Source organism: Lepisosteus platostomus, chromosome 12 (assembly GCF_059453375.1).
Source record: "Lepisosteus platostomus isolate fLepPlt1 chromosome 12, fLepPlt1.hap1, whole genome shotgun sequence".
Classification (NCBI taxonomy): Eukaryota; Metazoa; Chordata; class Actinopteri; order Semionotiformes; family Lepisosteidae; genus Lepisosteus; species Lepisosteus platostomus.
Window position 1 is genome coordinate 34,220,821 of NC_142622.1, and position 27,978 is coordinate 34,248,798.

The 27,978-nt window shown below is 37.8% G+C and overlaps 1 protein-coding gene across 1 annotated transcript in view; it reads left to right on the forward strand.

The window, feature by feature from the left end:
- gabbr2 (gamma-aminobutyric acid (GABA) B receptor, 2) overlaps positions 1–27,978 on the forward strand; it is a 341,200-nt gene that overhangs the window by 216,350 nt on the left and 96,872 nt on the right. Inside the window, exons 8-10 of the mRNA XM_088601719.1 lie at positions 16,029–16,089; positions 26,604–26,684; positions 27,153–27,303. Coding sequence (XP_088457845.1) covers positions 16,029–16,089; positions 26,604–26,684; positions 27,153–27,303 — 293 coding nt within the window. The remainder of the gene's footprint in view (positions 1–16,028; positions 16,090–26,603; positions 26,685–27,152; positions 27,304–27,978) is intronic.

Consider the following 27,978-nt stretch of genomic DNA (forward strand, 5'->3'; position numbering starts at 1 on the left):
AGCCTTCAATGTGTTCTACCTCATAAAAATACTATCAGCACACTTAAGAAATTCAGCAGCCCACTATCATATTGTTATACCAATAATCATCTTTCATTCTGATAGGTACTGTAAAAGAGAAGATGTTATTAAAAGAACATTTATTTAGCAATTTCTAAATGCACACCTTACCTTACATTAATATTTAAAGAAGACCTTAAAAAAGAAATACTGTAGAAACAGCACTTTTTACATGGTAAAAATAATTTCCATGATTTACCAGGAAATGGAAAACACCATTTCCTGGTAAATCATGATACCAGGAAATCTTTTTTCTTGGTGTGGTAAAATAGTTTATAATTGTAGCTAAACTGGATATACCATAGTAAAATTTATCATTCAGTGCCTAAAATCATATAGAATGGGTTAATTTTCATGATTTATGAATTGTGAGTTGCACGTCAATATTCCCTCTGTGGACAAGAAATATTTTAAATAAGGATATAACCACAAGTATCTGTCTCTTGCATAGCTGTAAAAAACATAAATAAAAAATGAATCACTTGAGACCAGATGTGTAATTTTCCATGTTCCTCAAGCTCTCAATTCCATGGCTCAAAAGTGAACTTACATAATGAAAGAAGAAGAGGCATAAGTTTCAAAGAATGTGCAACTTCTTATGTGAAGAGAGAGTAAACTTGTTGGTTTGAGTTGTGGTTTATGTGGCAGTAACGGATGCTCCATTGCCCATGGTGTTTTCTCTCAGATCCAATTGCAACTAGTCATATCTGCCTGTAATCTTTCTATCCTCTCTAGACTGGATCCCTTAACTTAAATTTAACTTAGAGCCATCTTGTATTTTGGGATTTCTGAGAATGATTAAGTTTTACAATATGTAATAAACCTCAGCCCATGAAGGACTGTGTGATCAAATTGGCAGGACTTTAAAAACAACTTGGGTAGCATAGCAAGTTGTTTTTAAAAATATAAATAGGTAAACTGTTTGCTTCTGTTTGTGTAATGGGGTGCCTGCTAGGGATTTCTATTGTGTTTTAGTTCTCCACTTTTAGAATGGAAAGGGAACTGGATTTTCAAAGTCTCTTAGCTTACAGTATATTTTTACATGAGCAGTATTACAAATACAGGCTACTTTCATATTATGAATCTCAGGATTATGTTTCCAAGATTTTAAGCCCATTGTTGGTACAGACTAACAGAGGGTCCACTGATGCCGTGCTCCCACATTTGTGTCAAACTGAAAATGACAGGACTTCAACTAAAAATCAACTAAAAATAATTTAAAGATGGCTGTGAGCAGTCAAGATTTGTGATACATATCAAGATGTAGTTCATTATTGCCATAAAAACTAATTGTCACGATTAAAAGGCATATAACACACACTGTATACAGTATACAACATAGAGCCAACAGCATAATAAACAGCACACCTCCAAAATATCTAAACATACCATCCTAGCATACACTAGTAATTATATAAATTATAGTGAGACCATAACAATAATAACAAATAAGAAAAAATTGTGCAAGAATTTCAGAATCAACATACTGAGTTCATACATCTCACAGCCTCCAGGTAGGTACTGATATGGAACTTAATAGTCCTTGTCTTGATAGACTTAAGCAGCTTACCAGAAAGAAGAAAAGTAAACAAAGGATGAGTATGGTGGGAAGGGTCGGTGAGGACTTTTAAAGCTTTGTGTTTCAATCAAGACAGGAAGAGTAACTCCACAGAGAGAAGGTTGCATCCTACAATTTAAGAGGCGATATATGCTACCCTCTCTAACTGCTTCTTGTCTTGGACAGACATTTTGCCATACCAAAAGGTCAAAACGTTCTCAATAACAGAACTGTAAAAGAGGATTATTGATTCCTGTGACACTGCAAACATCTTTAACTGTCTCAGAAAGAACAGCCTCTGGTGATCTTTCTTGGCCATAATGGATGTGCTGACCTCCCGTTTTAGAGTTTGATGAGATGATGATGATAGAGATGATGGTACACAAGTACTTAAAATTCTCCACCACCTCTACAACCTGACCATTCATGTACTGTATAGTGGTGAGAGTTCTTCATTACCACGCCAAACGTTCACCTCATGTTTTTGTTTTATTGACATTTACCGAAGTTCCAGGTTATTTCGGCTACACCATTCAACTAAATCAACTGCTTCATTCCTGTATACTGACTCATCTTTGCTTTTGATTCACCCCCAGAAAAGTAGTATCTTCAGCAAACTTGAACATTGTGACTGATTGTAATATACAGTATAGTCAGTTGTGTACAGCGAGCAAAGGAGAGGTGATACGACACAATCCTTGGTAGTGCCTACTGTTAGCGTGAGAGGCTTAGAGATAGTAACCTTCAGCTTCACCACCTGCTTCCTATCAGAAAGGACACCCAATAGCCAATAACACAAAGTCTGGCTAATATATATCTTTGCTTATCAAAAATCTTGAGAGGCATGATTGTGTTAAAAGCAGAACTGTAATCAATAAAGACGATCATGGCATATGAGCTGGGTTGTTCTAGATGTTGAAATATACTGTGTCATGGAGCACCAGGGTGACTGCGTCATTGGTGTGGGTACAAGTGCACGTTAGGAAATTAGCTATTAGTCGTTCAAATACCTTAATGATAACAGATGTCAAGGCTACAAGTCTGTTGTCATTGAGGCAGTTCACAAGTGATTTCTTAGGTACTTGTATTTGTAGCGCTCTCGGGTTCACATGGGTATGCGCCCCCGGGCCTCCGGCGTCACTCAACAGGGACCCAGCCGGTTGAGCTAAAGGGAAATCTCTCTTTTCTCAACCAAAGGAACCAAAGGATCCGCGCGGGCGACCTCTGTTCTTGACTCTTAGAACAAAGTAAAGTCCTGACACTTGGACACACTGGCCATCATGTGATTGTCCAAGCTAAATCTGAGAATGTTCTGGAGGGGCATCTTCTTGACCCTGTGCTGCCTGTTTTATCATGGGGAACTACGGTCATTCATTGGTTGAATGTTCCGCGGGATTCAAGACCCATGTAGGGTTATCCTGCCCTACCAGTTACTGATTGGTTGATCGAGGTGGAGGATGAGTAACAATGCTCTCTGACATTAGGGTTGTAAACAACCTGGGATGAGACTCTCCCTTGTAGTCTCCCAGACAGTAGGGCACCAGAGATCACCATTTATTAGGGTGGCTGGAGAATCTCAGCTTTGGAAGTTGTTCCTTATCAGGAAACTCTATCAGATAGAAAAACACCTTCAATCTGAACCAAATGGAATGGACTCTCTGTGCCCAGCACCACTGAGATGAGGGAGAGAGGGACTGGCAAGGGAGAAGCAAACTTAATTCCTGTATTATTAATAAGCTTTGCCGCTACATACAGTATTATACCAGCCTTTTGAAAGCAGTACAGTACCTTTGCCTTCTCAAAGGATAGATTGAAAATATCTGTAAAAATAGAAGCAAGCTTACTGGCACAAATTTCAGTGTAGCTGTTGATGCAAGGTTGGGGAGTGCTGTTCTGTATGCAGACAAATCGTCTTACATCGTGCTCCTGAGTGATCAAGGGTGGTTGAAGGGTGTCTAGGTGTAGTACACTGAACGCTATTTGCACGTCAAATCTGCAGTAAAATTCATTCAGCTGGAGTAGTTTGTTTCACCTTGCAGTCAGTGATTAGACATCTTTGCCAGATGCCTCTGCTGTCATTGGTGCTTTTTTATTTCTAACTTGTTCCTGTATTCAGCTTTGGCCCTCTTTACTGCATGTAAGAATTCATATTTATTGGCTTTGAAGTAAGCATCATCTCAGTCTTTGAAAGCCCTGTTTTTCTTTCCCAAAGGGTTTTAATTTCCTTGTTGGAGCAGGGTTTATTATTATTGTACTCAGTGACTGATTTACAAGGAATACATCCACTCTCACAAAAGTGAATATATGATGTCATTGTCACTGAGCTCATTAAGATCACAACAGGCCTGTTTAAACATACTCCAATCTGTGATATTGAAAAAAAATCCCTTAGCACTTCTTCAGTCTCAGATCACCGTTTTATAGTTCTTGTTGGTTTACATTAATCTTTGTATATATCTTGGGATAAGAAATACTACTTATGACATATGGCTGAGGGGGTCTCAGACAAATACCTGTTATGCAGAGATATTGGAGTAGCAATGACCCAGTGTTCAATTTTTCTTACTTGCACCTTCTATCTGCTGTTTACATCTACAGTAGGTAGAACATTACTCAGGCTGACATGATTAAAATCTCATGATTAAAACAATGACAGGGGAATGTAAGTTTGTGACCTCCGGGTTTTTTGCTATTAATTGCTGGATAGCTGGAGCTGTGTTTGCAACCAGTGGATTATAAACAGCTGCTAGTACAACCAAGGTGGATTCCCTGGGCAGATGAAAAGGTCTGAAATTTATGATAAGAGTTTCTAACTTCAGAAACCAGTATTTCAAAAGTACTTTAGGATCTGAGCACCATCTTCGATTCTCATAAAAACAAACATCTCCACCTCTAAGTTTAATTGAATGGTCAGCTATCCAGTCCTCCTGAAGGGGCACCATTGAATTCAGCCAGGTTGCAGTGATAAAGAGCATGGAGGAGTTAGTGTAGTCCCGTCTTGATCTGATAAGCAAAGCCAGCTCATCCTTGTTTGGTAGACATCAGACATTCGACAAAAAGAAGGCGTGGTATTGGTGAGCGGAGTTTGTGTTTCCTGAACTGGGTAAGACCTCCAGCTCCTCAGTCCCATTTCCTAATCTGGATCGTGCAACTGGTGCATGAGGCACCTGTATTGAACAGATCAATAAAGTCATTTGATAAAAAAATAGCTTTGGTTGTAAATTAATACATGTAATCAATCCTATAGCACACAAACAGATAACTCAGAACCACGGGGCCCTGGTCGGGACCATGTTAGAAACACAGTTACATGTCTGTGATGTTTTAGTTTCATATTTTCAGACTTTTATTTTTTTCGTCCTGTTTTTCAATGAAGCCTTCTACCTCATAGCTTTGTATGAAAAGAACATTTAACAATTTAGCTTCCACAGCTAAGACTTTATTACCTTATGTTAATATATAATGTTTGTGAAACTTAATTAAAGCCTAGGGTTAATACAGTGCCTTTCAAAATGTGTTCAGACCCTTCTTCTGGTATCCCACTTTGTGAAATTACAAAATGATGCATACACATTTAAACGTAAGATTTTATTCAAGGCGCGGATGCTCAAAGTGAAGACCAAAGTGTAAGGAATCCAAGTGTTGATGTATGTGGATCCTATGCAGATGAAGGAGAATGTACTGTAGATACTGAAGCAGGTGTCCAATCCAAGTCGTTAGGCGAGTTCGTAGTCAAAAGTCGAAGGGTACAGTAGTTCGAAAGCCGAGAGATACTGAAACAGGCGTCAATTCCAAAACATAAGGCAAGTCCGTGGTCGAAAGGCAAAGGAGTTCAGAAGCCGAAAGTAGTATCGCTAGGGGGTTTCAAACAACTCGAGGTAAGAGCTCTCTATGAGAGGAAACAATACCGAACAACATGAAGCGGGTCTTGATGGTTTAAATAGCTCTGCATGCCGCAGAGTAGAGCGGGTGCTGATGGATTAACACGTGCAGCGGCGCTTGTTATTATTAACCCGCTGCTGGCACTAGTTAGCTCTTTTGTGTGTTGATCTCAGCTGGCTGGCGGTCGTGACACTAAGTTACAGTAAATATCAGTGAAAACTAAAGTGAGAGTGACTGAGTAATTGAGTAAATCGTGCTCTCAGAATATTCACAGACTTCAATTTTTTTTTTTACTCTTCTGATTTGTGCTTTTCATTGACTTTATCTGTGACTTGCTTTGAAAGCTCTTTAGTCTTCATGGCTGAACCTTATCATGTTTGAAATTCAGTAAAACCAAGGAACCTTACAGAGGTAGGTGTTTTAATTCTGAAATGAGAACTAACATTATTACACACAGACCAAGGCCACTCAGGTAATTCTGTGGTTTATTAAGATAATTGTGTGCACTTAAATTAACATTTGCCACGGCAAATAATTTGAATACTTATGCAATGATGACTCTTCCTTTCTTTTCCATTTCATGCCACCCATTTACGTTTCTTTGCATTATGGTATGGGTTATATATGTAAAAAATATTAATTGCTTCTCAAAACTGTCATGACTACCAGGCAAAAGTAACAAAATGTGAGAACTGGGCAAGGGTCTGAATACTTTCTTCCTTTCAAAGGCACTGTATAATTCCTAAAATGTTTATAGTTTTTAGAGCTTAAACTATACTTAAAAATATTTCAGACAGAGAGCAAGCAAGCCAGATAGCAGGTGAGAGAGAGGTAGAGGGTGAGTGAGTGATAGAGAGAACTTTTACAGTATCAAAGGAGTTTTGCGTTTGAACCCAATGAAGCCAAGATAGCTTGTCAATGAGGCAGCCAATCTTCTCATCAAGTCACCATTTGGTACTCCTATTAAAGGTTGGATTCACTGCACGCAGAAAGCAGCTCTATGCTTCTCGACCATTCACAACTGGAGCTGAAAGCCAAGGCTCACTAGCACTTGTCCACTGGTGTAACCCTGCTGCCTGATTCTCCGGGTAGCTCTCAGATCTACAATTTGGAAGCTGGATTCTCCGGGCAGCCTGCACTTAATAGCTCAGCAGCCTGACTCCCTGGGCAGCTCTCTTCCTTACTACTCACTTGCCTGATTCCCCAAGCAAGCTCTGGTATCCAGAAACCCTGGCAGTGTGAATTCCGAGGCAGCACTCACTCCAAAAACATGCCCCTTCTGCTCTCCAGTCAACCTACAGTAGTCAGCCCTCTGTTTTCCAAATGCTTACGGAAAACCCTGAAGCCCTGTGTCTGGATTCTTCCTGTCAGCTCACCGCAGTTGTAAAAGGATGTAGATATATCTGGCTGGTTTTATTTGACTGAAGCACCTGCAGTAGGTGATCTCTTCTTGTTCGACTTGACACACAATTTAACATAACCCCAGAGATGGGTTCCATATGTTGTCAAGGAGGCTGTGTGTCCTGCGTATTCCTATCTTTAACCCACTCTATGCCCTATCAATCCAAAATCCCCATGTGTTTTAGTAGTTTTGAAAATGTGGATATAGGTGGATTGCTTTAGACCCATAGCCAGGTGGAGCTGTGTGCTTCTCAGGTCAAATTGAAAACCAATTGGATTGGATGTGTAAATCTTGAAAAAAACAAATTTCAGAACTGTAACTAGCTTCTTGAATTTCTTGTGAATTTTCATTGTAGTATACAGTTTGTTTGTTTTTTTGCTCAAGGTCGGGATGATATTTATTCTGTTTATAGTATTAAGAAACAAAATAATTAATAAAAAAATATTCAGATTGTTTTTTAATGTCTAGCTAGACAAGCTGGTAACTGTAATATTTAAAACTGGTTATGAGGGAGTAAGACTAAAAACAGTTAGTTTGCCCAATTGTTAGAAACATAAAGGAATTAAAGAAGCACTGCTGTGATACAGAATGCACATCATCTTCTTACATGTCTGGTTAGAAATGCTCCTAGAACATATCACATATTTTGCAGAAATGGTTATTACATGACAAACAGAATAGAGGACATGCTTTCGTAATGTGACATTGTTTTTAGAATTTCTAGGAAAAGCCTGAAAAGTGTTCAGTTTTCCAAGGAATAACTGATTGGGTTTCAGGAGTGGTGAGAAGACCCACAGTCCTAGAAGTTTTAAAAGAATTTTAAAAACACGTTTTCCATCATCAGGAGGGTGTAGACCCTTGAAAATTCACGTTAATTGCCCAGAATTAAGAAAACAGAGAAAGTTTCAGAATAACATTACAATAACTGGATCGTACTAATTTGGTTTAGATTATTATCAGGACTACCAGTGACTGTAAGATGATCACTTTGTAGAATTTAAAAAATATATATTATTTTAGTTATTGCTTCCCACAAGAGTGTTACCAAACAATTGAAATGTAAAGTACCCCAGTACAGGTGACTTCTAAAACAAGGAAAAGTTTTAGAAATATCCCTGTCAGACTAGAGTCTGCCAAAGCAATATTGTTACATAACCAGCCCACAGAGCCATAAATCTGTAAGTAGTAGTAAAAAAGAAAATAGTCCTGTCTATTGAGCACAGAAGTAAATATTTTAGCATTGGGCCAAGGGAATGTCATCCTACATTTTCATCTCACAAATTCCAAAGGAGACCTCTTGACTTTCCACATTAAATCCATTCACGTCAACTTAAATCACAATCTAATGAACCAGTGTTGACAAGCTGTAGGCTTTTACGTTTGAAACCAGGCTTCACAGGCAATATAACTGACATGCTTTATTGGATGTTGCTCTCACTTCTGGCAGAAAAAAAAATTAAAAATGGTTTCATATAAATAAATAGTCTTAATCGAGGACATTCATTTTATTCTATTCATAAGGTAAAGCATGGGTCTTGGACTCACAATGAGTTATCATTCCAATCCATTCATACTGTAAATCAGCATGTTCGGATAATTAATGCATAACTTACAGTATAATAGTCCAAGTAATTGTTTTTGGCGAACCACAAGAAGCAGTTATTCATATTTAACTTTGTACAAAAAACATCGCTTTAATAATAATTTAAATAGAAGTCTTGGGTGTTATTGTATATTGGCATAATTCTGCTTAAAGCGCTTTCCCTCCCAGTCTTTCTCTATCGCTATCCTACAACTGAAGCTGGCTGTCATGTATCAGGCAGCCCCAAGGCACTGTGCCATCTGGAGAGAAAATAAAGGGCCAAATGTGATAAGGGACTTTAAAACCTGCAGCTTTGATCACCCAGAGATTTCGGGGACAGGGAACAATGGCTTTGCTGCCAGCGATCATTGCTGTTGTTTCTTGTTGACACCATTGGCAAAATTCAAGCTTAAATTGCATTGGCAGATTAGGGTTTAATGCTGTCTATTCAGCTTCGTAAAACTGCTTTTTCCTGACACATAGGGCTGGATTGGTGTAAAGGTATGTATTCACAGAGACTGAGTTGCTTACATAGCAGGAGACTTTAAAAAAAATCAGTTATAAAAAGCTCTTTCTTTCACTCCACATCTCAAGGAAATTTCACCAATGATAGTCACAGTGTTACATCACCACAGACCTGCTGACAGCATGACTGATTGGCGGACTGTCTGGAGAAGGCGAAGAAGCAGTATTCTCTGGCTCTTCTAGGTGATTGAAGATGACTATCACAGATTTTGCTAGGCAATGATGGTGGGAGATGCTCTCTGCTGTGATCTAAGTCCCATTTCCATTAACACCAGCATTTGATGGATACAATTCCCTGCAGGAATCAAGCTCAAGCAGATGTCTCCCCTCTGAGCTCTGGGTGTCTGTTGTTCAGTGTTGGCTGCTTTTCAGAGATTAAGGCAGGATCTGGTTTTGGTTTAGAACCGGCTACTGAACATTTAATATGTTCTCAAGACATACGTAAGACTAAAGCACATACATTACGATAGTGTCACCACACTTGATTACTGTAGTCAAAATCCTATTGCTGACTAAATTTTTTCTATATATGTCTGATTTTTAGTGGGGTTTCCACTGCACTTTATACTGTACATGTCCATCACTTGCAAAGCAATTTCCCTGACTTAGTATATTTAATACATCAAAGAAGGGTTTACCATCTTTAGTTGAATCTATATGCACATTCAGTGTAACATACTGTACATGCTGTTTCATATTTTGTTTTGTGTGTTTTCATTTGCTCTTTGACCTTACACACCTCTCTGTAGGAAGATAAATCTCTTTCTAAATCACACACCAAAAGTAAAGTAAATAGAAAGCAAATCTGTTCTTTTATTTGGAATATTTAATGCACTGTACAATAAAGTGTAAACTTAAAAAAAATGTTAATACAGCGATCATTTCCAGCACTTTTCTCCAGAAAACTGTCACACCTGTTTAACTACAGAGCTTCCAGTTTTGGTTGCCGTAGACAAAAACAGAATGAATATGTTTGTTCTGAAGGCACATGGCAGGAGAGAAACCATAAAGAGGCTATGTTAATCATCCATGCATTAGCAGTTTCATTGGGCTGATATCACATATGAGCAGACACCTGCAGCTGTGAGATGGTAATGATGAGGAACAAAAGCAACAGGATGCCAGCGTTTTTAGTATGTGCTGTTCAACTCATATTTTCAGTGATATATATCAGGGGGGTTGCAGTGGACCACCTTCACACTTCACTGGCACAGTGGTAACATTGAGAATGCTCAGTCTGGGATTTAGAGTCTTATTTATTTCTGTTCTCTTTCAATTTAGACATTCTTCTGGGACACAGGAATTCTCTTTGGACACAAAAATTTGAGTATTGAAGTGCAAAATAAAATGTGTTAAATGCCTAGACATCCAGACATCTTTTATGTGTCATGAAAAGCCCACTAAAGATTTTGCTGAAACAACCAAAATTAATTTAATTTGTTTGATACATTTTGCAATAGACCACCGTTAGTAAAACTCTTTGTAAGAAGATATGGAATGTGTAGGTACTTTTTTGTAAGCTAACAACCAAAAGCTGTGGGTGGGCTTATAATTACTAGCCATTTACTTCCCTGAACAGAATCATCCAGAAAGTCAGTTTGAGCTAGACTTGGACAAGACAAGGTGCAAGCCCGTAGTTCCCTTGATAGGTAGTGTCTGCGATTGTGTGTGAGCCACTTGACACATGCAGGCAAGGAAGAAGAGAAGAGTGAGTGGAGTGCCAATGTTAACGTGTGTCCACATAGCAGGTTAGACCACAGACGTGATATTGACTGGGCTGACAAATTGCAGAAGAGAGCTGGTTTATCTGTGTCTCTGAGTGAGCAGCAGCACTCGGATTGCTGCCAGTGCTTGCATGGTGAGAGAGTGTGTTCTACAAGTGAGTCGGTTCTGTTTAAGTACAGCAGCCTATTTACAGTATATTAGAAGGCTTCCCTTTGCTGTTTATGTTTGAAAGATAGCAGACTGTCTTTCTCTGTGGTGCAACATTATGTGCTACCCCACAAGGGGAAGGTTTAGAGGATATTGGGTTGTAGAAAATGTTGTATTATTGTGTTTATGTTGCCTTGCAGGGGGAGAATTTAGAGCAACAATTCTAGAGGACTGATTTAGAAATCCATTAGATTTAAAGAGACTGTTCGGAAGTGAGAGAGAACAGGGTTGTCTCAAATGTTCGCAGTGTGAGTAATATGAGTAGTGTGTGGGTAGTGAAGTCCAGAGAACTGGAGTGCTGTACACAGGAAGTACAGAGTTGTGGAAGGATACTATCTAGCTGTGAGCCTCTGGTGAAGTGTGACTTGAGTAAAAGCAGTGTTGGCTGTGCATGAGAGAGAGGTGCGCCTGCACGTGTACAGCTGGGCTGTGAGGTTGGGCACCAGAGGTTGTGAGTGGTTGTGAGGAGTTGTGAGTTGCTGGATGTGAGTCTGGGGCATGAGGTTGAGGCTAAGACTGAGAGAGTAGCGTAAGGTAGAGACATCAGCAGCTGGAGGCAGATCTGGACTCCAAGGGCTGACTGGCGGAGCGTGAGTAAGCCAGTAGCTATCATGAGTGAGTTACAACAGCGAGAGTAGGTTCCAAAGTAAGAGCAAGGAGTGAGAGGAGGTTCCGAGTGAGAGGAGGAGCAGGAGGCTCCACGTGACAAAATATCATTGTGGTGCAGGGAAGATTTACATAAAGCAGCAGCTTTGCACCTGTTGCTTGCCAGGATAGCTTCAGCTCCCCTGCATCCCTGTATTGGATAAAGCGGTTAGAAAATGGATGGATGGATGAACCTGTAAAGGCATATCAATTTACTGGATAATGCTGTGGATCTGAGTTTGCCCTATATTCTCTGCCTTTAAATCACGTTCAATAAAATTGAATGTGATTTCTATTTCTTTCTGATTCTCTAGTTAGAACATAAGGAAGAGTACAAGCCAGAGAAGGCATATGTTGCTGAGTTAATAGTTACTGTAAGTGGGATTGCAGTTTTGTTCAAACATTTCTTATAAGTGCCCAGTGCTAGGGCCGCAGTGTCCTGGTTGGGAAGTCTGTTCCAGATACTCAGTTTTCTCTGTGTAAAGAAGTGTTTCCTTTCCCCCATCCCATATTTCTCTCTAAACTATTTTTTAGTTCACATAACTGAGTAACTGAGTCTGACATACAGTGGTTTACTGGATTAACCCTATATGTAACCCTTTTGAATATTTGCTTCACTTTTCTTGTCAGTCTCCTTTGTTCTAGACTGAATTAGCTCCCTTAGTCTGTCTGTATATGAACCTTTTAGACGTGGAATCATTCTAGTTACTTCTCTCTAATCTCTTTCTAAAACTACAATTTTATTGGTATAGTGACAAAAGCTGAGTACAATTGTTACGACACGCCCCCGGAGGATTCGGGATTCCACCTCGCACTCCAGCACTTTTCCCCATTAGCCTATTTAATGCTGCTTCACACTCTCCCTGGTGTTCAGTATTAGGTTTTCCTGGCTAGAGCTACCCCGTCTTCCTGGGATTAGTTAAATCTTGGTTTCTGGCTTCCTGACCCTGGTTTGTTCTCCGACTACGTCTCCTGGTTTTGTTTTGGTCCTTTGATTATTTTTTTCTGATTCTGTACTTTTGCAATGTTTTTTTTTCCTTCGACTTTCTGACCTCGGACTGTTTAATCGACTACGCCTCTGAAGTTCGTCCTGATTATTCTGCATAGGGTACTCATTAATATTGCGTAAAAACAATATCCTAAATGATTTTTTCAAAGTATTTTTCCAGTTTAAGTCTATCATTTCTAAAACTGCAACAGGTGATGGATTAGTCTGTAGTATTGTGGCAAATTCTGGGGGAGAGTGTTAGTCATTAGGTCATCCAGCTAAAAGTAATTTTAAAATAAATCATGCGGCAGGACAGTAATCCTAAACACAAAAACAGATGCACAATTAATTAGATATATAATAAAGTGTAAAAAAATATATATTTTGGATTGGCCGAGTCAAGACCTGAACACCATCAAAGCTATGACAGAACTTGAAGCAAGGAAACCCTCAAATGTCACCAAGTTGAGGTGTTCTGTTAAGAAGAATGAGCCTAAAAGCTGATGTGAGAGACTGGTAAACAGTAAAGGGACTGTCTAATTGATGTCATGGTTGCTAAAGGAGGAGTCACCAATTGTTGAATCTAAGTGTTCACATACTTATTCACCCAAGGATATTTACTTTTGGGCCATTTTGTAATCAAAATATATCTTATGCATTTGTGTTACACACATTTAACCTTTTAGTCTAATTACCCTCAGCAGCCATATCACTCTGCAACTCACAACTGACAGCCCACTGAAACTAAGCAGGTGTGAGCCTGGTCAGTACCTGGATGGGAGACCTCCTGGGAAAAACTAAGGTTGCTGCTGGAAGAGGTGTTAGTGGGGTCAGCAGGGGGCGCTCACCCTGTGGTCCATGTGGGTCCTAATGCCCCAGTATAGTGACAGGGACACTATACTGTAAACAGGTGCCGTCCTTCAGATGAGACGTAAAACCGAGGTCTTGACTCTCTGTGGTCATTAAAAATCCCAGGGCGTTTCTTGAAAAGAGTAGGGGTGTAACCCCGGTGTCCTGGCCAAATTTCCCATTGGCCCTTCCCAATCATAGCCTCCTAATAATCCCCATCTCTGAATTGGTTTCATTGCTCTCCTCCCCACTGATAGCTGGTGTGTGTTGAGCGTTCTGGCACACTATGGCTGCAGTCGCACATCCAGGTGGATGCTGCACATTGGTGGTGGTGGAGGGGAGTCCCCATTACCTGTAAAGCGCTTTGAGTGGAGTGTCCAGAAAAGCGCTATATAAGTATAAGCAATTATTATTATTAATTATTACCCTCTAGGGCTCAGAAGGCATCTTATTTTCCTTCAGGTCTGAGATAGGGAAATGTCATGCCCAGTACACCTAGAGGGCGCTCTACTTCTGTCCTGTTCTTAGTTCCCTGTGATTATTCATGTCTTTCTGGTGTGTCTTGTTGTGTAGCCTATTTACTTCCTGCTTCTGCTCTGCTCCTCACTCAGCATTGAGGTTCAGATGAGGTTCCTGAGAACAATAATAACAAATGTAGGGTTTTGCATACAGCATATACAGTAAAAACATAAACATAAACAATAAATGGAAAAGGCATTTATCTTTTTATGAAGCATCCAGTATAAAGTGCAGGGGCTACATATGAGGCTACTTAATAGTAGAATTATTAGCTTATTAAAAGATAGGTGTTTATGTTGAGTTTTCATTTTCTAGAAAGTGTTGGGAAGCTATAAAACAGGCAAACAAAATCTTAGGATGTGTAGTTAAAATGTAAAATGCAAGCCTAGGGATGTTATTTTAAAAGGGTATAGTCCATTAGTAAGACCTCATAGGGGTCACTATGCTATAAAATGACATTTCGGCTCAGGAGTCAGTTCAGAGAAGAGCAATCAATAAGTTACACATCCTAGAGATCTAAGGAATGTCCTTCTCTGATAGGTAAAGAGAGCTCAAACCTTTTAGTTTCACAAAAGCATTCAAAATCTATGAAGATATTGATATTGAAAGTACATGAAAGGGGATATAAAACTGAGAAATGATAGATTTCATTGCACACAGAGTTGCAAGTCGAACAGGCTATACAACCTTGTTTATGAAGCCATAAAAGGCTGTTGGCTTTTAAATATGTTCAAATAAGTCAGCAAATAATAGATAACATACTGTATGGGCATTTATAAATATTGCTTATATACAGTAAATGTCTCCTGAGAGTCAATTATTTAAAATTTCCTTGATTGGTTGATCCTTATGGCACTGACATCTCCAGTTTGAGCCTGGAACTTGTCAGTGTCTGGTTTAGCTGGAGTGATATTAGATGTACTGTAGTTGCTTTCCATTTAGTGCATGCTCTCCTTTAATGGGCCCTAAAGATGTACTGTATGTTTATCAAGAGATGAATGGCTCTGGGTAAATTGTGTGGGTACAGTAAATACTGTAATATATAATAATTGGTGCTTCAGATGTTTTTTTTTAAAGTATTCATTTGAAAATGGTGTCAGAATTTTTATTTCACTTTGTATCAGAAAACTCCTGTGTTCTTGATATTTCAACTGAATAAGCCTGGTTTATTGTGAGAGGACGTTGTATTAAAAATTATGTCTGTATAAAAACTACTTCCAAAAAGATTAGATTATTTAAGCTGTTGATACAGGGGAACAGAAAGAGGTCGTATAAACAGAAATGGATTTAGCAAATATAGCTATATTGCAAGGAATTCCTTTACTTTCACAATATAAAATAAACTCACCGCAGATTTCATAAATTATCTAGATAATGGTCACAGTGAAAATTGTTATAAGATACTTCTTTACAATGAAGCACAATTTGTTATGGTGCCAAACGTCAGTGATACGGCTACAAAGAGCATTATCAATCTTGATTAAATACAATCTTTGGTTATTATCTGCCATGAACTGACCTCTTACATTTATTTCAATTCTGACTTTCGATTTACTTGATTCAATTGCAGCCAAAGCAAGTACAGAATAGGATGTAGTTTATGAAATTATAAACGTTTTGGTTGTAATGTGTTCTCATTTCCTAGATTGAAATATGTGCAGCACTTGAGTTCTCTTGAAATGTATTAGGCAATAATCATTGGGTTGTAATTACATTCATTCACCCACATTTAAAAAAAATGTCAAAACTTCTTCTATTAAAATATTAAAACAATCTTCGTTTTCCTTCAAAAGTGGAATTTCTTGTGGCGATAATTGTATTTTCTACATAATTCTTAAAATGTAATTCCATGTGGAGTTGTTTTAACATAGCCAGCCTCTTCCATGTAATACGTTTGCATTCCTAGAGACTTTTAAGGCTACAAAAACCCACGGGTTTTGAGAAGGGTAAGTTAAAGCTTATTTTGGTCTTCTAACAGTCTACAAGTCCTTACAGTTTGGTTGTTGTTGTTTTTTTTGTTCAGCTAGGTATACTCTCATGTGTTTGCCTTCAGAATATAATGTATATATAACCCTTTTTTTTTCAGGGTCAGGTCATGTTCAGAAATGGGGAGCGGATGGGCACAATCAAATTTACTCAGTTTCAAGGTAAGTGTGTGATGTTTCAGTGATTAACTGCTGTGCCTCCAATTATACACACTTAAACTATTCTCGCTTCATGCTGTTAAGCTCTTTGTGTGAGCATAAGGAGTATAGAGACAAAATAGTTACATGCACCAACGGATAACACTGAACTAAGTTAAAAAATTGTTTGGGGGTCACAGATATGGAAACATTTTGATTAAATGTATTCTTTTCCCCATCTTGGCTAGCAGCTGTCTGGACTAGTGGCCGTGCCTCTGCGGTTGTAATTAGAAGGTTTGGGGTTCAAATCCCATGAGGTAGGCACTGCAGTTATAGACATGCAGAAAGTACTTCACTGAGATTACTTCAGTCAATTATTCAGCCATATAAATTGGCACAAAATCAGCTACTTTGAAAAAAAAACATAATAATGGTCTTATACTTTAATAATAGGTATTTATATAAATACTTTCATGAATATTACCCATAAAACCAGATTCAAAAACTCTCCCAACATCCCACTATTACCACCATTCTGCCATCACCATCTGTTTTAATTTTCGGGGCTGTGCTTAAGTTGTTTTATTTTTATTGTGGGTCAGACAGCATATTGATAATTCAGTTTGTAAAAGCTTTGCAAAGCCAGTAGAATATCAATGTCCTTGAATGCATTAAATATTTAAAATTTCATACATGCAAAGCTTTAGTTTCCTGAGACAGCACAAGCAAAGCAGAATAACAGTTTATGAACTGGCAGTTGACTTCGTGAACATGAAGATTAGCTTGCTTTGAGAGTTTTTGCTGATATGCTATTGTGCATCATGTCAAAAACCGGTACAGCCTCAGAACTGAAATTGATGGCATCGCATAAACAGCAATTAAATAAATTCAACTAGAAACATTACAGAGGTTAAGTAACAGCAGACTCAGCAGCCTAATATTCTTAATTTATTCTTTGGTATCTTAGGTACTGTGCCCTCCAAGGGTACTGGGACGGCTAATTCAAAATTTAGTTTTCTTTTGCAGTCAATAAATGTGTACTTGTGATCAGCAGATTAATTTGTGTGATACAACACACATTATTTTTAGCTTATTGCATGGATATGTTTGATCATATGCGAATAAAAACATACTGTACTGTTCAATTATGTGATTTTATGTGACCGTATTAAGTAAGTCAGTTCCAGATATAGCCCTGCATAACATTATCTTCACCATGCTTGTCAGAATAGGTGGTCAAATTAGTTTTTATTTGACTGTCTTAATAGTTTTTGGTGGAACTGTTTGAGTTCTGAATCTTTATTTTGTATCTGTAATGAAAGTTACTTTTTATTAAGATAAATTAACACAACGAAAGAGAATGAACTGCTTTACATTGACTCAAACGGACGGCCAACATCCAAATGAGCTAAAGTATGAAACCATACAAAAAAGGAGGACCTCTTTGATTGTGAGCTTGTGGATTTCAATGCTGTTTTTCAGGCAGTTTGAGTTGCCATTAAGTAGAAAATGTTATCAGGAAGGAACCAGAGCATCCCTGCTTTTGCACTTTTCAACAACTGTGAAAATGTACTGGGCTGTGTGAATGCCCAAGGCAAGATGACCTTCCTGTTTCTCATTCTCCCTCACATCTTACACTCCCAAATGACTTGGCAGGAAATAACTGACATCCCTTTTGACACATCACTGCTGAAAAAGGGATAGCCCAGAATTAATATTTAAAGAGGCGCCAATCCCTTTGCAAAGACAGCCATTCATCTTTTTTAGAGGAGATGGAAATGCATCTTGTGCCAAAGAAACTCTGAGCATGTCAGCTACTACATCATGCTCATGGTGATATACAGTAGAATGCAGCTTGTTTTCTTAAATTAATCTAGCTAGGAAAAGAAGCTTCCTGAATTCCTTTACAGATTTAACAGCATGGAGTCTCCAACACAAATACCATTAAGCGCAATATTTTCAACAGTACATTTTAGGGGTTTTACTAAATAAATGACAGTTTTACTCAATTGTATTAAGTACATAAATTCGTTTTACTACAGTGACAGTGATATTGTACATTACATTAAACAAGACTTGGCTAGATCTTCTGTAACAAAATAAAAATAAAATATAAAAACTGAGTACCAAAATTAAACTTCTAAGTACAATTTGAATTCACTTTTTTATATTAAGGGGGTTGAATGTATATGTATATTTAATGGCCATAATTATTAGGGGGATTAGTAATAAATGGTTACTAATTTTAATTAAAATCACACATTATCTGGCCTGCAGATCATCAATGAATGTTTTGTTGGATATATTTATATTACATCCTTTTACATTGAAACACAAACTACTGTATCTGGAAACTGGATTTCAATACTGTTTTAATATTGTTTTCTCAAAATGCTGAATACTTTAAAAACACCATGAAGCATTTTGATACAGCAGCTTAAACACCAATTTGTGTATTTATTTACTGTGAATCAAATGCTGCAGTACATTAATCCAGACGTTTTTCTGCTATGAACATGTATTGAAAATATATTATCTGTAGGAAGAATGGTAATGTTCTACTACAGAAGAGTACTTCTAAATTCATCCAGTGTTGTACATGAATGATGAATGTACATATTAATGCAATTATGTCAGAGAAACATTCATGTAGTGTGGGAAATCCTATACTGGAATATTACATATTAGATATGTTATTGCCATACTGTACATCTGCAGTGCTTATTGAAAGTCTACAATGTTTTGGCCTAACAGACTGAAATCAAGATACTGTAGATGCTATACACTATATACAGTATACAGTACATGCACATACTGTATACTGTATATTCATTTGTGTGTAGAGACATAGTGGGCCAAACAGAAGGTTTACATTAGGAAGATTAAGAGGGTGAATAATGTTGATGTTGTTTTACACTGAAAACGCATTAGAAAGGCAATGTTCAAACTTTTCACTTCTAATTTCTATTTATGCATTGCTAACTTATTAGCTGCTTTTAGTGTGATTTTATGAAAGGTTGTGCTATGTCTATAGAAAATATTAGAATTTAGAGAGGATATTTTCCCCCAGTTTTCACTTACTCATTACCTGCTAAGAATAAACTGCTTGAAAGTGTGATAACAAATTAGTGTGGTAAAAAATTATCATTTCCAGGTTTCTATGTGCCAATATGATGTTTGCACATGTAAAATGGCACAAAAACTGGCAGTTTTCATTGCACTTTGTTGTCCCAGTGGTTGGGTGAAAACAGTGAAGGAATACATCACTAAATTGCACAGGCTGATTTAACATTCCATAATGAATACCTTCGCTGAATCAAATATAAACAGTGTGGACCTGATATAGTGGCTGTTGTGGCAGAGTACCTGGGTAGAAGACTGTAATGATTATGGGAACACCTCTAGTGGCCACTTGGACATTGTAATGATCTCACCTGTTGTAAACTAATTGGTTTATTATTATTGAATGGATGTAAGATGTTCACAGTTACACAGGTGTTCATCTGCATTTGTAAGTGCGTTTCATTCTGAAGTTAGTAGAGCAGGAAAGCAGGAGGGTGGTAGATTAAGGATATTAAAAGAGCTGGGAGTAGCTGTTTTGGTAAAGTGTTACAAAACATTTTTGGCTTCTATTAGATCGAGACGGGCACGATTTTAACTAGCCAGGTGTTTTGAAGGATGTTGGTTTTTTGTTCTGTTTATTTCTTAACTTTAATAAAGACGCAAATCTTCCTGGACTTTCAGATTCCTTTGGGGTGGAGTAGAGTTTTCACTTCCCCATGAGCCTTGAACCATGATACCACAGTCTAGGATCTTTGTTATGCTACTGTATGTTAATCATTTTGAAGTTTTTTATTCTTAATCAATATCATGTTACTGTAATTGGTTATCATAATTAATATAATTGTTTATCAAAATGTATATTTTCCAGACGTCAATTTTCTGCATCAAGTTAGTTTATTTATTCAAATCATCATTAAAATTGTACTAAACACAGTAGTTCAAATGAATACCTTACTTTAAATAAGCCCAATGTTAATATTAATTATGTTTTCTGTCCTTTGGCTGCAAGCTTTTTAGTTTAAACTTTAAACATTAGACAAGGAAACGTTAGACTGTAAAGGGTCCTTAAATGAGCAGCAGTTACCTCTAACAGTCAAGATGAGCTGTAAAGTCATCCGAAACATTAAAATGCCTTGTCTTGTTACAAAAATCACAGATTAAAAGTTTTCACAAACTTTTAATAGCACAGAATTTGTTATAACACGCAACTAAGGACCTGCTTTGAAAGATGGAACCTGTGATTCTCTATGATGTCATTTCCCAAAAATCTATAAACTTCATGGTTATACCTTCTCTCTTGACTATAATTGTTTACTCCCGACCTTCTGTTCTTTGCTGCTACATTTTTCTTGAAGAGAAATATCTGTAGCTCCAATAAAAACCTCTTTTGGGCTCAGAAAAGACCAATATCCTGTCACATCCTGTTCATGTGTTCCTTCTCTGCCCCTGTCAGCTGCTTCATTCCCATCGTGCTTTGCTTCCAGGCTAGCCTTGACAATCTTTCTCTTAACAGTGTCGCCCTAGTTCTGGTTGATGTCCTGCTCTCTGTAGACCTCTCTGATGCCTCCTCTGTGCACTCCATTACAGCTCTCCCTACGATTAACAACTGCACTGGAGCCAAGCTCCATCACACCCTCCATAAACAGAGCATTTCTTTAATAAATACCCCAAAGAAAGAAATCTTTTTTTTTGTTGTTATTTGAGAACAGTTAAAAAAAGCCAACAATTTACAAAAAGAAAGCCTAGAGAGAAAAGAAAATAAAGAAACAACAGTGAGATGAAGGGAGTAAATAAGCTGTGGTCCACCAGCATCCTTCTGGTGTTGGCATCGATGCCATTGATCGCAATGCCACAAGGATCCCTGTGCTGCCTGTGTCTCTGTCTGCTAGGCTGTCTGCCATATGCCATCCATCTCATATTCCCGTTTTTTTTTCTCTCTCCATGTTTCTCATCCTCCTTGTGTTTAATCCAATATTCTTATTTTTCTACCCAACTGTTTTTTTTTCTCCCTTCCCCATCTCTGCGTACACGTCTTGTGCAATCTTATTTAGTTGTTTAACCCTCGTTATTCCCAGCGCAATCTATCAAGCCTCAGGCCCCAGGCTGAATCCCTTTCTTCTTCCACTCAATTTAATTTCTGCTGGCTCATTTGCACCTGTTCCTGCCATCCTACCTGGCCTGGTTGTTTCTCTTTTAGACCCTGCTCCCCTTGACACTACCTCCTTGGCCCCAGCGTGTCCAGCTCTTCTGCTCAAAAATCCTTAAGCTCTGCAAACTCTAAGCCTACTCCACAAGTCACTACTCCATGCAGATCTCTGTAGACCAGTAAAATCCTCCTAAACGGTAGCTATATCCACAATGTCCCTCTTGGATCTCTGTTGGCTTCCTTCTTAGCACAGAGTTAAGTGTCCTACCCAATGTATCTATAGCCCCAGAAATGTCTCTCTTTCTCTTTCCTGCTGGCATCCCTCTTGGAGTGGTGCTAGACACACTTCCTTCTCCTCCAACTCCTCACACGCCTCCCACGGACCTAAACCATCTTCCCAGTTCCTTGGATATCTGCTTCCTTCAGCTCCTCCTTGCTCCAGCAGTACATCCTTATCCCGTATTACATTATGTCTTGATCTATTTCATCAACAATATTGAGGGTCTGGATGTTAATCTGTTCTCTGTTCTTCTCTGCGCAAGCAATCATACTCACACCGGAACTGTACATTGCAGCTTCATCTCTTGTAACTTAAAATCTAAGTGCTTCTTACATTCTCTCTTGCTTCTTCAAGGCTGTCACAATTACTGCACTTTCTGCCTACCGTGACATGTTGTGCACTGGTTTCCCAGCACATCTGCCTGAACAAAATACATCAATTACATCAATTTACATAAATTTCCCTACGGGATTAACAAAGTATTATCTATCTATCTAAAATACCTGTCCTCCATGCTCTTCACTTCGGAAGCTCTGCTTTTACAAATACCCCAGGTCGTTTTCGATTCTGGCCACAGTGTGCCTTTAGCAGTAGAACCATCACCTCCTTTACAAAATGTTAAATTCCAGCTTCTATTGCTGTTTGTTTGCTGGATTACTCTTGTACTCTTAAACCTGTCTTATTTGTGATTCATACTCCCACACTTCCCTGCACTCAACCTCAACCTTCCTCATTTGTTACCCACCATGTCTTCCCTGTCCCTAACCATCATTTTTTTCCATTTTGTAGGACGCCCAATGTTTCTTTATCTATCCAGTGGATAATCAAAGCAGTATCATCTTTACTCATTTGGATGCAGAGACTCCTCATCATTTCCTCCACACATGCAAGTATCCTAGGGACACACATGCTCTATCTACATTCCCTTAGCTCCCAGCTTCTACTTGAACTGAGTCAGCTTCACCTAAAGGAGTTTTCTCAGTGTTGCACTATTGATCACGCCTTCATCGATGCTGGAAATCCATGCATGTGTGGGGTGCCTTGACAAAATAAAGACTATTTCACTGTTTCCATATCCCACAGGGAAAAAAGCTTGCTGCCCCAAGCCACAAAGATTCTCTCACATCCCCTTTTGAATTTCTCAGCAGTGTTTGAGAACTATATTTTATCATCATTGTTGCTCTTTTTAGGGTTCCACATGGAAAAGAAATTCTCTTCATTCACATCACATAAATAAGGATATTGTATAAACAAGGACACTCGAAATTCCCATGCATTAAAAATAACCTTCTAAGGGAATTTGCAGTTGGAGGTACTCTTATCCATGATTACACACCCATAATATAGATGCACGCTCTAATTTCCTGACAGTTCAAGCCAGGTGTTCAAGGAATTTTGTTTCATTTTAATTCTTAGTTCTACATTGGATGTTTAAGGTCCCACTTGGTTCTTTTAAGACAGACCTAACTCCTTTATCCCACAGCCAGGTGGTCGGCCTTCAAAAAAGCATCTTACGGTTAAATCTTCAATACGCAGTTCTAAATGCATTTTTTTTTATTGGATGGCGTTGTTCCTTATGAAATTTCATTTTAGAACACTGATTCTCTCAGTTCACTGAATTGCTGTTTGGTTTTTTTTAATAAAACTAGTAAAAATGAATTGTTCAGAGAAGAGTTGGTGAATTGTATATTACGGAAGTTCAAAGGTTTACTGTGAGACAGTGATGAATCTGAATGTGTTTGGAAATGTCTTTCATCTCCTGGGTCAGAAAAATGGTTAGAAGTCGTGTGAACCGAGGAGAAGCACAAATAGATCGTGCACATTCCTTGAATTTCCATCTGGAGACTGTTTGTGACAAAGCTCATTTTTCAATGTCACAGTGTTCACATATTCACTGCAGAGTTTTACTGTTGTTTAAAATAACACTGACTTTTTGCGCAATATCAAATTATCAAGTTACTGTAGAAACTGAGATAATACATACTGTATGTACTGTGACAGTACATATTTTATCTTTATTTTCCTTAAAGGGTCTTACTTAACTAATTTGAGAATCAGGAGGAGTATTTAAGATATTGTCATTTAAAAAAAAATAGAAGTTCCTAATTTACTGAAATACCTCAGCTGTAGCGATATCTAAAATTATCATTAAGTTTCTAGGTATAGTATGTAAAATCTTAAATCTGCTTCGTAAATAATAAATGGCATGCCGTTGTTCCTGGTGATATCTGGAGACTGTCAGTGATTGAGCATGATTTGCATTTAGTATACTTTTATCTTTACTGTATGCATTTAGATTCTTGAAACAAATATCTTTCACAACCTTATCTCTTATAACAAATTTTGTCACACAACCATACTGTATATTTGATGTTTCTTAAAGGTCTACAAGGTTTTAATACAGGTTTGCATTCTCTGAGCTTATGTCTATACTATTATTTTCTTTATGTGAGTTTTTCATTTTTCAGTCTTTTCAGTGCTGTTCTACATCTAATTTCAATTAATACCTTATTCCATGTTTCAATCCATTATCAAAAAGCAACTTATTTTTAGTCCTTCAAAGGGCACACACTAATACAGTATATGCAAGTTCACAAAAGACAATTTTTTAACCAAAGTATTCACAGAAAAGCTATCAAATTCTGCTTGTCTGAAAGAGCTCCAATAATTTTCTGCCCCCCTAAAATCTCTTCTGTATATACTGTACTAAATCAAATCATTTTATATTTCTTCTCTCAGCAAGCAATACTACAGAATCTATACAACGGAACACAAAGTTGAACAAAGAAACTAACACAGACAATAAATTCAATCAATTCAATGCTCATTCAATCTGAAATGAAATATTCAGTTTTCAAATAATGTTCTTTTGCACACTTTACAGGAACAGCAGGACTGCCAAAAAAAAACATCTGCTGCCACATTTTGTGGAGAAAGTCAAATCACTCAATGCAAGCAGCAAGTGCTAAAATGTATATTCTGCTTGCTTTTGCAATGCTGTTTCTTGGATTGCATTTCCATTATTTCAGAAACAAACTGCTTCAGAAGCAGTGGTGCAGTATTTTGCTCTAGAGGCTTGGCTTTATGATACCAGTCAGAGAGTCATATTTTCAACATTATCATACAGCTTACATGTATAAATGGTGAATATTCTAAATCATATTGAGTAGCAGATAATTGTAAATTGTAGATATTGTTTTATAGCATAAATGCAGTTAACACATAATAAATCTTTGTTTAAAGCTATGACTGTAACAGTGTAATGTGTGGGTTATGTCAGTTTTAGCACGTTATATTGTAGTACTGTATATGTTAATCAAATTTTCAGTTTCAACCAGCGAAGCATCACCAGACTAGAGGCTCCTAAATGGTTCTGCTATTAAAAATCTCTACCTGGAGTGCAGAGCAAGTCCTGCAGGCTGGTGATCACAGGTGTGAGCCTGCCCTGTGCCTCTCCTCTGCTGACCATGAATCTGTCTGAGGCACAGAGACTGGGCTGGGGAAAGGCAGAAATGCTTCTATATTATCATTCAACAGCCAATCTATGCAGGTGTTGATTTGCGCTTGAAGGCTTTGTGTGCCTCCCAGTTAGGAAGTCAAATCCATTCTATGCCTGTACTCAGCTACTGTAGGTTCATAACTAAAATTAGAATGTAGAGTTGCCCTCCATTGTTTTAACTAGTTACTAGAAGGTCTAAAACAGATAAAAACAGGAGTGATAATGCCAAAACAATAAATGTTTTTTCTATGGGTTGTAGACATACAGTAGGTCAGATTATATTGTTATACTGTATTTATTTTGGAATTACTTTTTCACAGTCTTTACACTCTCGATTTACAGTATACTAAAAGTTGTTAGTTTCAGATATTTAAATAAGAACTACTTCTGACATTATACAAAATAATTACTCTCACACAATTCCTTTGCTTCAAAATTGCAGATGAATATGAGTATAACTAGATGTCTGAAAAGAACAAGGCACTTGGTTTTAGACAAGTGATCTCTGGTTTCCTTTGAGAAAAGCGATTTGAATGACACTTGACTTCTCCATCTTGGGCAAATCACAGAAAAGACATAACTAGCAATTTCAAATAAAAAAAAGTTTAAAAGCAAAGTTTTTTAGTTTGTCATTATGTGAAAGGGATGAGCATTCAGGCATCTCAAAGTAACTGTTATAAGAATGTAAAGTTTCCTACATGCAACTTGGAAAAGACTTGTTTATTGAGAACCACGTGTGGTTTTTCACTTTATTCCCCAAACTGTTGTGTGTTATAGGCTGGGTAGGTGAGCGAATGATTTGACTGCCATTGGAAATGTTTACAGACTTTATTATGATCTTACACTAAAAATTGTAAGACTAAACTAAATACATTTTCTCTAATTTTTAAGACTCCACAGGTAAGATTTTAATTTGAACTGGGCATTTTCTACAGATTGCTTAAAGTTATTGAAATCATTTTTAAATAATTGAATAACACTAAATCATCTGAACCCCTCACCAACTATTATGAAATAAAGAACATAAGAAGGTTAGAAATGAGAGAAGGCCATTTGGCCTATGTACAGTAGCACATTTTTTGCTAGTAACTGATTGAAGCAAGGATCCTACAGTATCTAGTTGTTTCTTAAAAGAAGCCAGGGTATCAGTTTCAACAACCTGGAAGGAGTCCCACAACCATTTATACGAAGGTGCCTCCCAGGATCAATAATAGCCATTTCTCAAAACACATGCCCAGTGTGATCCATAATTCACCAAGTATCGTTTTGCTAACCCCATCCTGCAAATCCTGAGCACTGACTCAGTCAGGCTTCTTCCTATAGTGAGTGTCATGATCTCAATTGCAGTAGCTGTGTTTATTCTTGTTATAGTACTCATGGATCCTTGCAGTGGAGAGTTCTAAGAGTCAAGACAATTCAGGACCCCTTGGGTTTTTAGCTTGCATTAAAAACAAATGAGGATGACATTCATAGTTTCATTCATAAAAATACTGTGTACTTAAAGAACATGGTAGCTTCACTCGAAATGTTCTCATCTTCAATTTTTACAGAAGGCAAAGAAGTGAAGGTTGGAGAATATAATGCAATAGCTGATGTTCTAGAACTCATCAACAACACCATCAGGTTTCAAGGTAAGGGACAGCAGAACCTGAAAATAGTACTTTGTCTCCGAGAGGAAGCAGAAAAGCTTTAAAAGGGTCAAGAGTAATGCATTTCAGTTGTAAGTGCAATTTAATGCTAAATGGTCAATTCTGTTTTAATCAGGTTTTCAACATACCTGAGGTGCTAAAATGTTATTGTTACATACATTTAATCCTAAGCATTGTGAGAAATCAGATATTCCTTAATTTTGTTTAAAATCAGAAAGAAGGGGAGTAATTTTCTCATTGCTTAATCAGTTTGTGCTCATCCAGAGCACATGCTGATCCCTATGGTCCAGATGGTAGTGTTTTCAAATTATTACCAAAAAATTTCACAATTAAAGAACAATAATAACATAAACTTATTTTTGATCTGCACAAGGCCTTTTTGACTTGCAGTGAACCTAACAGTTTCCAAGTGCCTACACAGTTCACAGTTACACTCTTCTGTTTCTGCAGGAGTGGAGCCACCCAAAGACCGGACATTTGTCCGACTCCAGCGGAGGCACATAAACCTGCCTCTTTACAGCATCCTATCAGCGATCACCGTCCTGGGCATGTTCATGGCCAGCGCTTTTCTTTTCTTCAACATCAAGAATCGCAACCAGAAGTAAGACACTTCCTGATCTTCTCCCCTGCTCCCATTGGTGTGCAATTGAGCTGGGGCCTTAATGGCCAACTGCACAGCTGAGATATTTGTGGCCGCCAAAAAAGGACATTTTTGGCCTCTGTGAAATGTATTAAGGAAGGAATTATAGTCAATTATTGCTGTTCAGGCATTTGGATTAAGAGATAATTATCAACGATAGTCAGATCTGGACACAGATTGAGCTGTGTCTCTTCAAATGGTGTTTCTCATACATTGTTTAAACAGGTATTAGGAACTAACTGTTATGAAATAAATTGCTCAACATTACCAAGGACTTGAAATTTTTCAAAGTCTTCTGTGAGCTAGAAGAAGACAATTTTTTTGTAACTTGTCTCAAAATTATTAAAGACTGTCTAGAGTAGGGTAATTTACAGTAACTCACTATTATTGAGATGTAAAGATGTTACATAATGTGCATTTTAAACTGGTTTGACAACATGCTTACGAAATGGGACGAATCTGGTCACAATTCCAGCTCTACCATGCTTCTGAGCAGTCTGGTGTATAGATCGATACAAACAAATTACTACGACCTTCATATAACTACACCTCTGCTTGTCTGTTTTTACTGGTTTTCCTCTTTCTTGTTCCTCTCAGTTTGACACTGAATGCCTTAGTAAAGTGGTGTAACATATG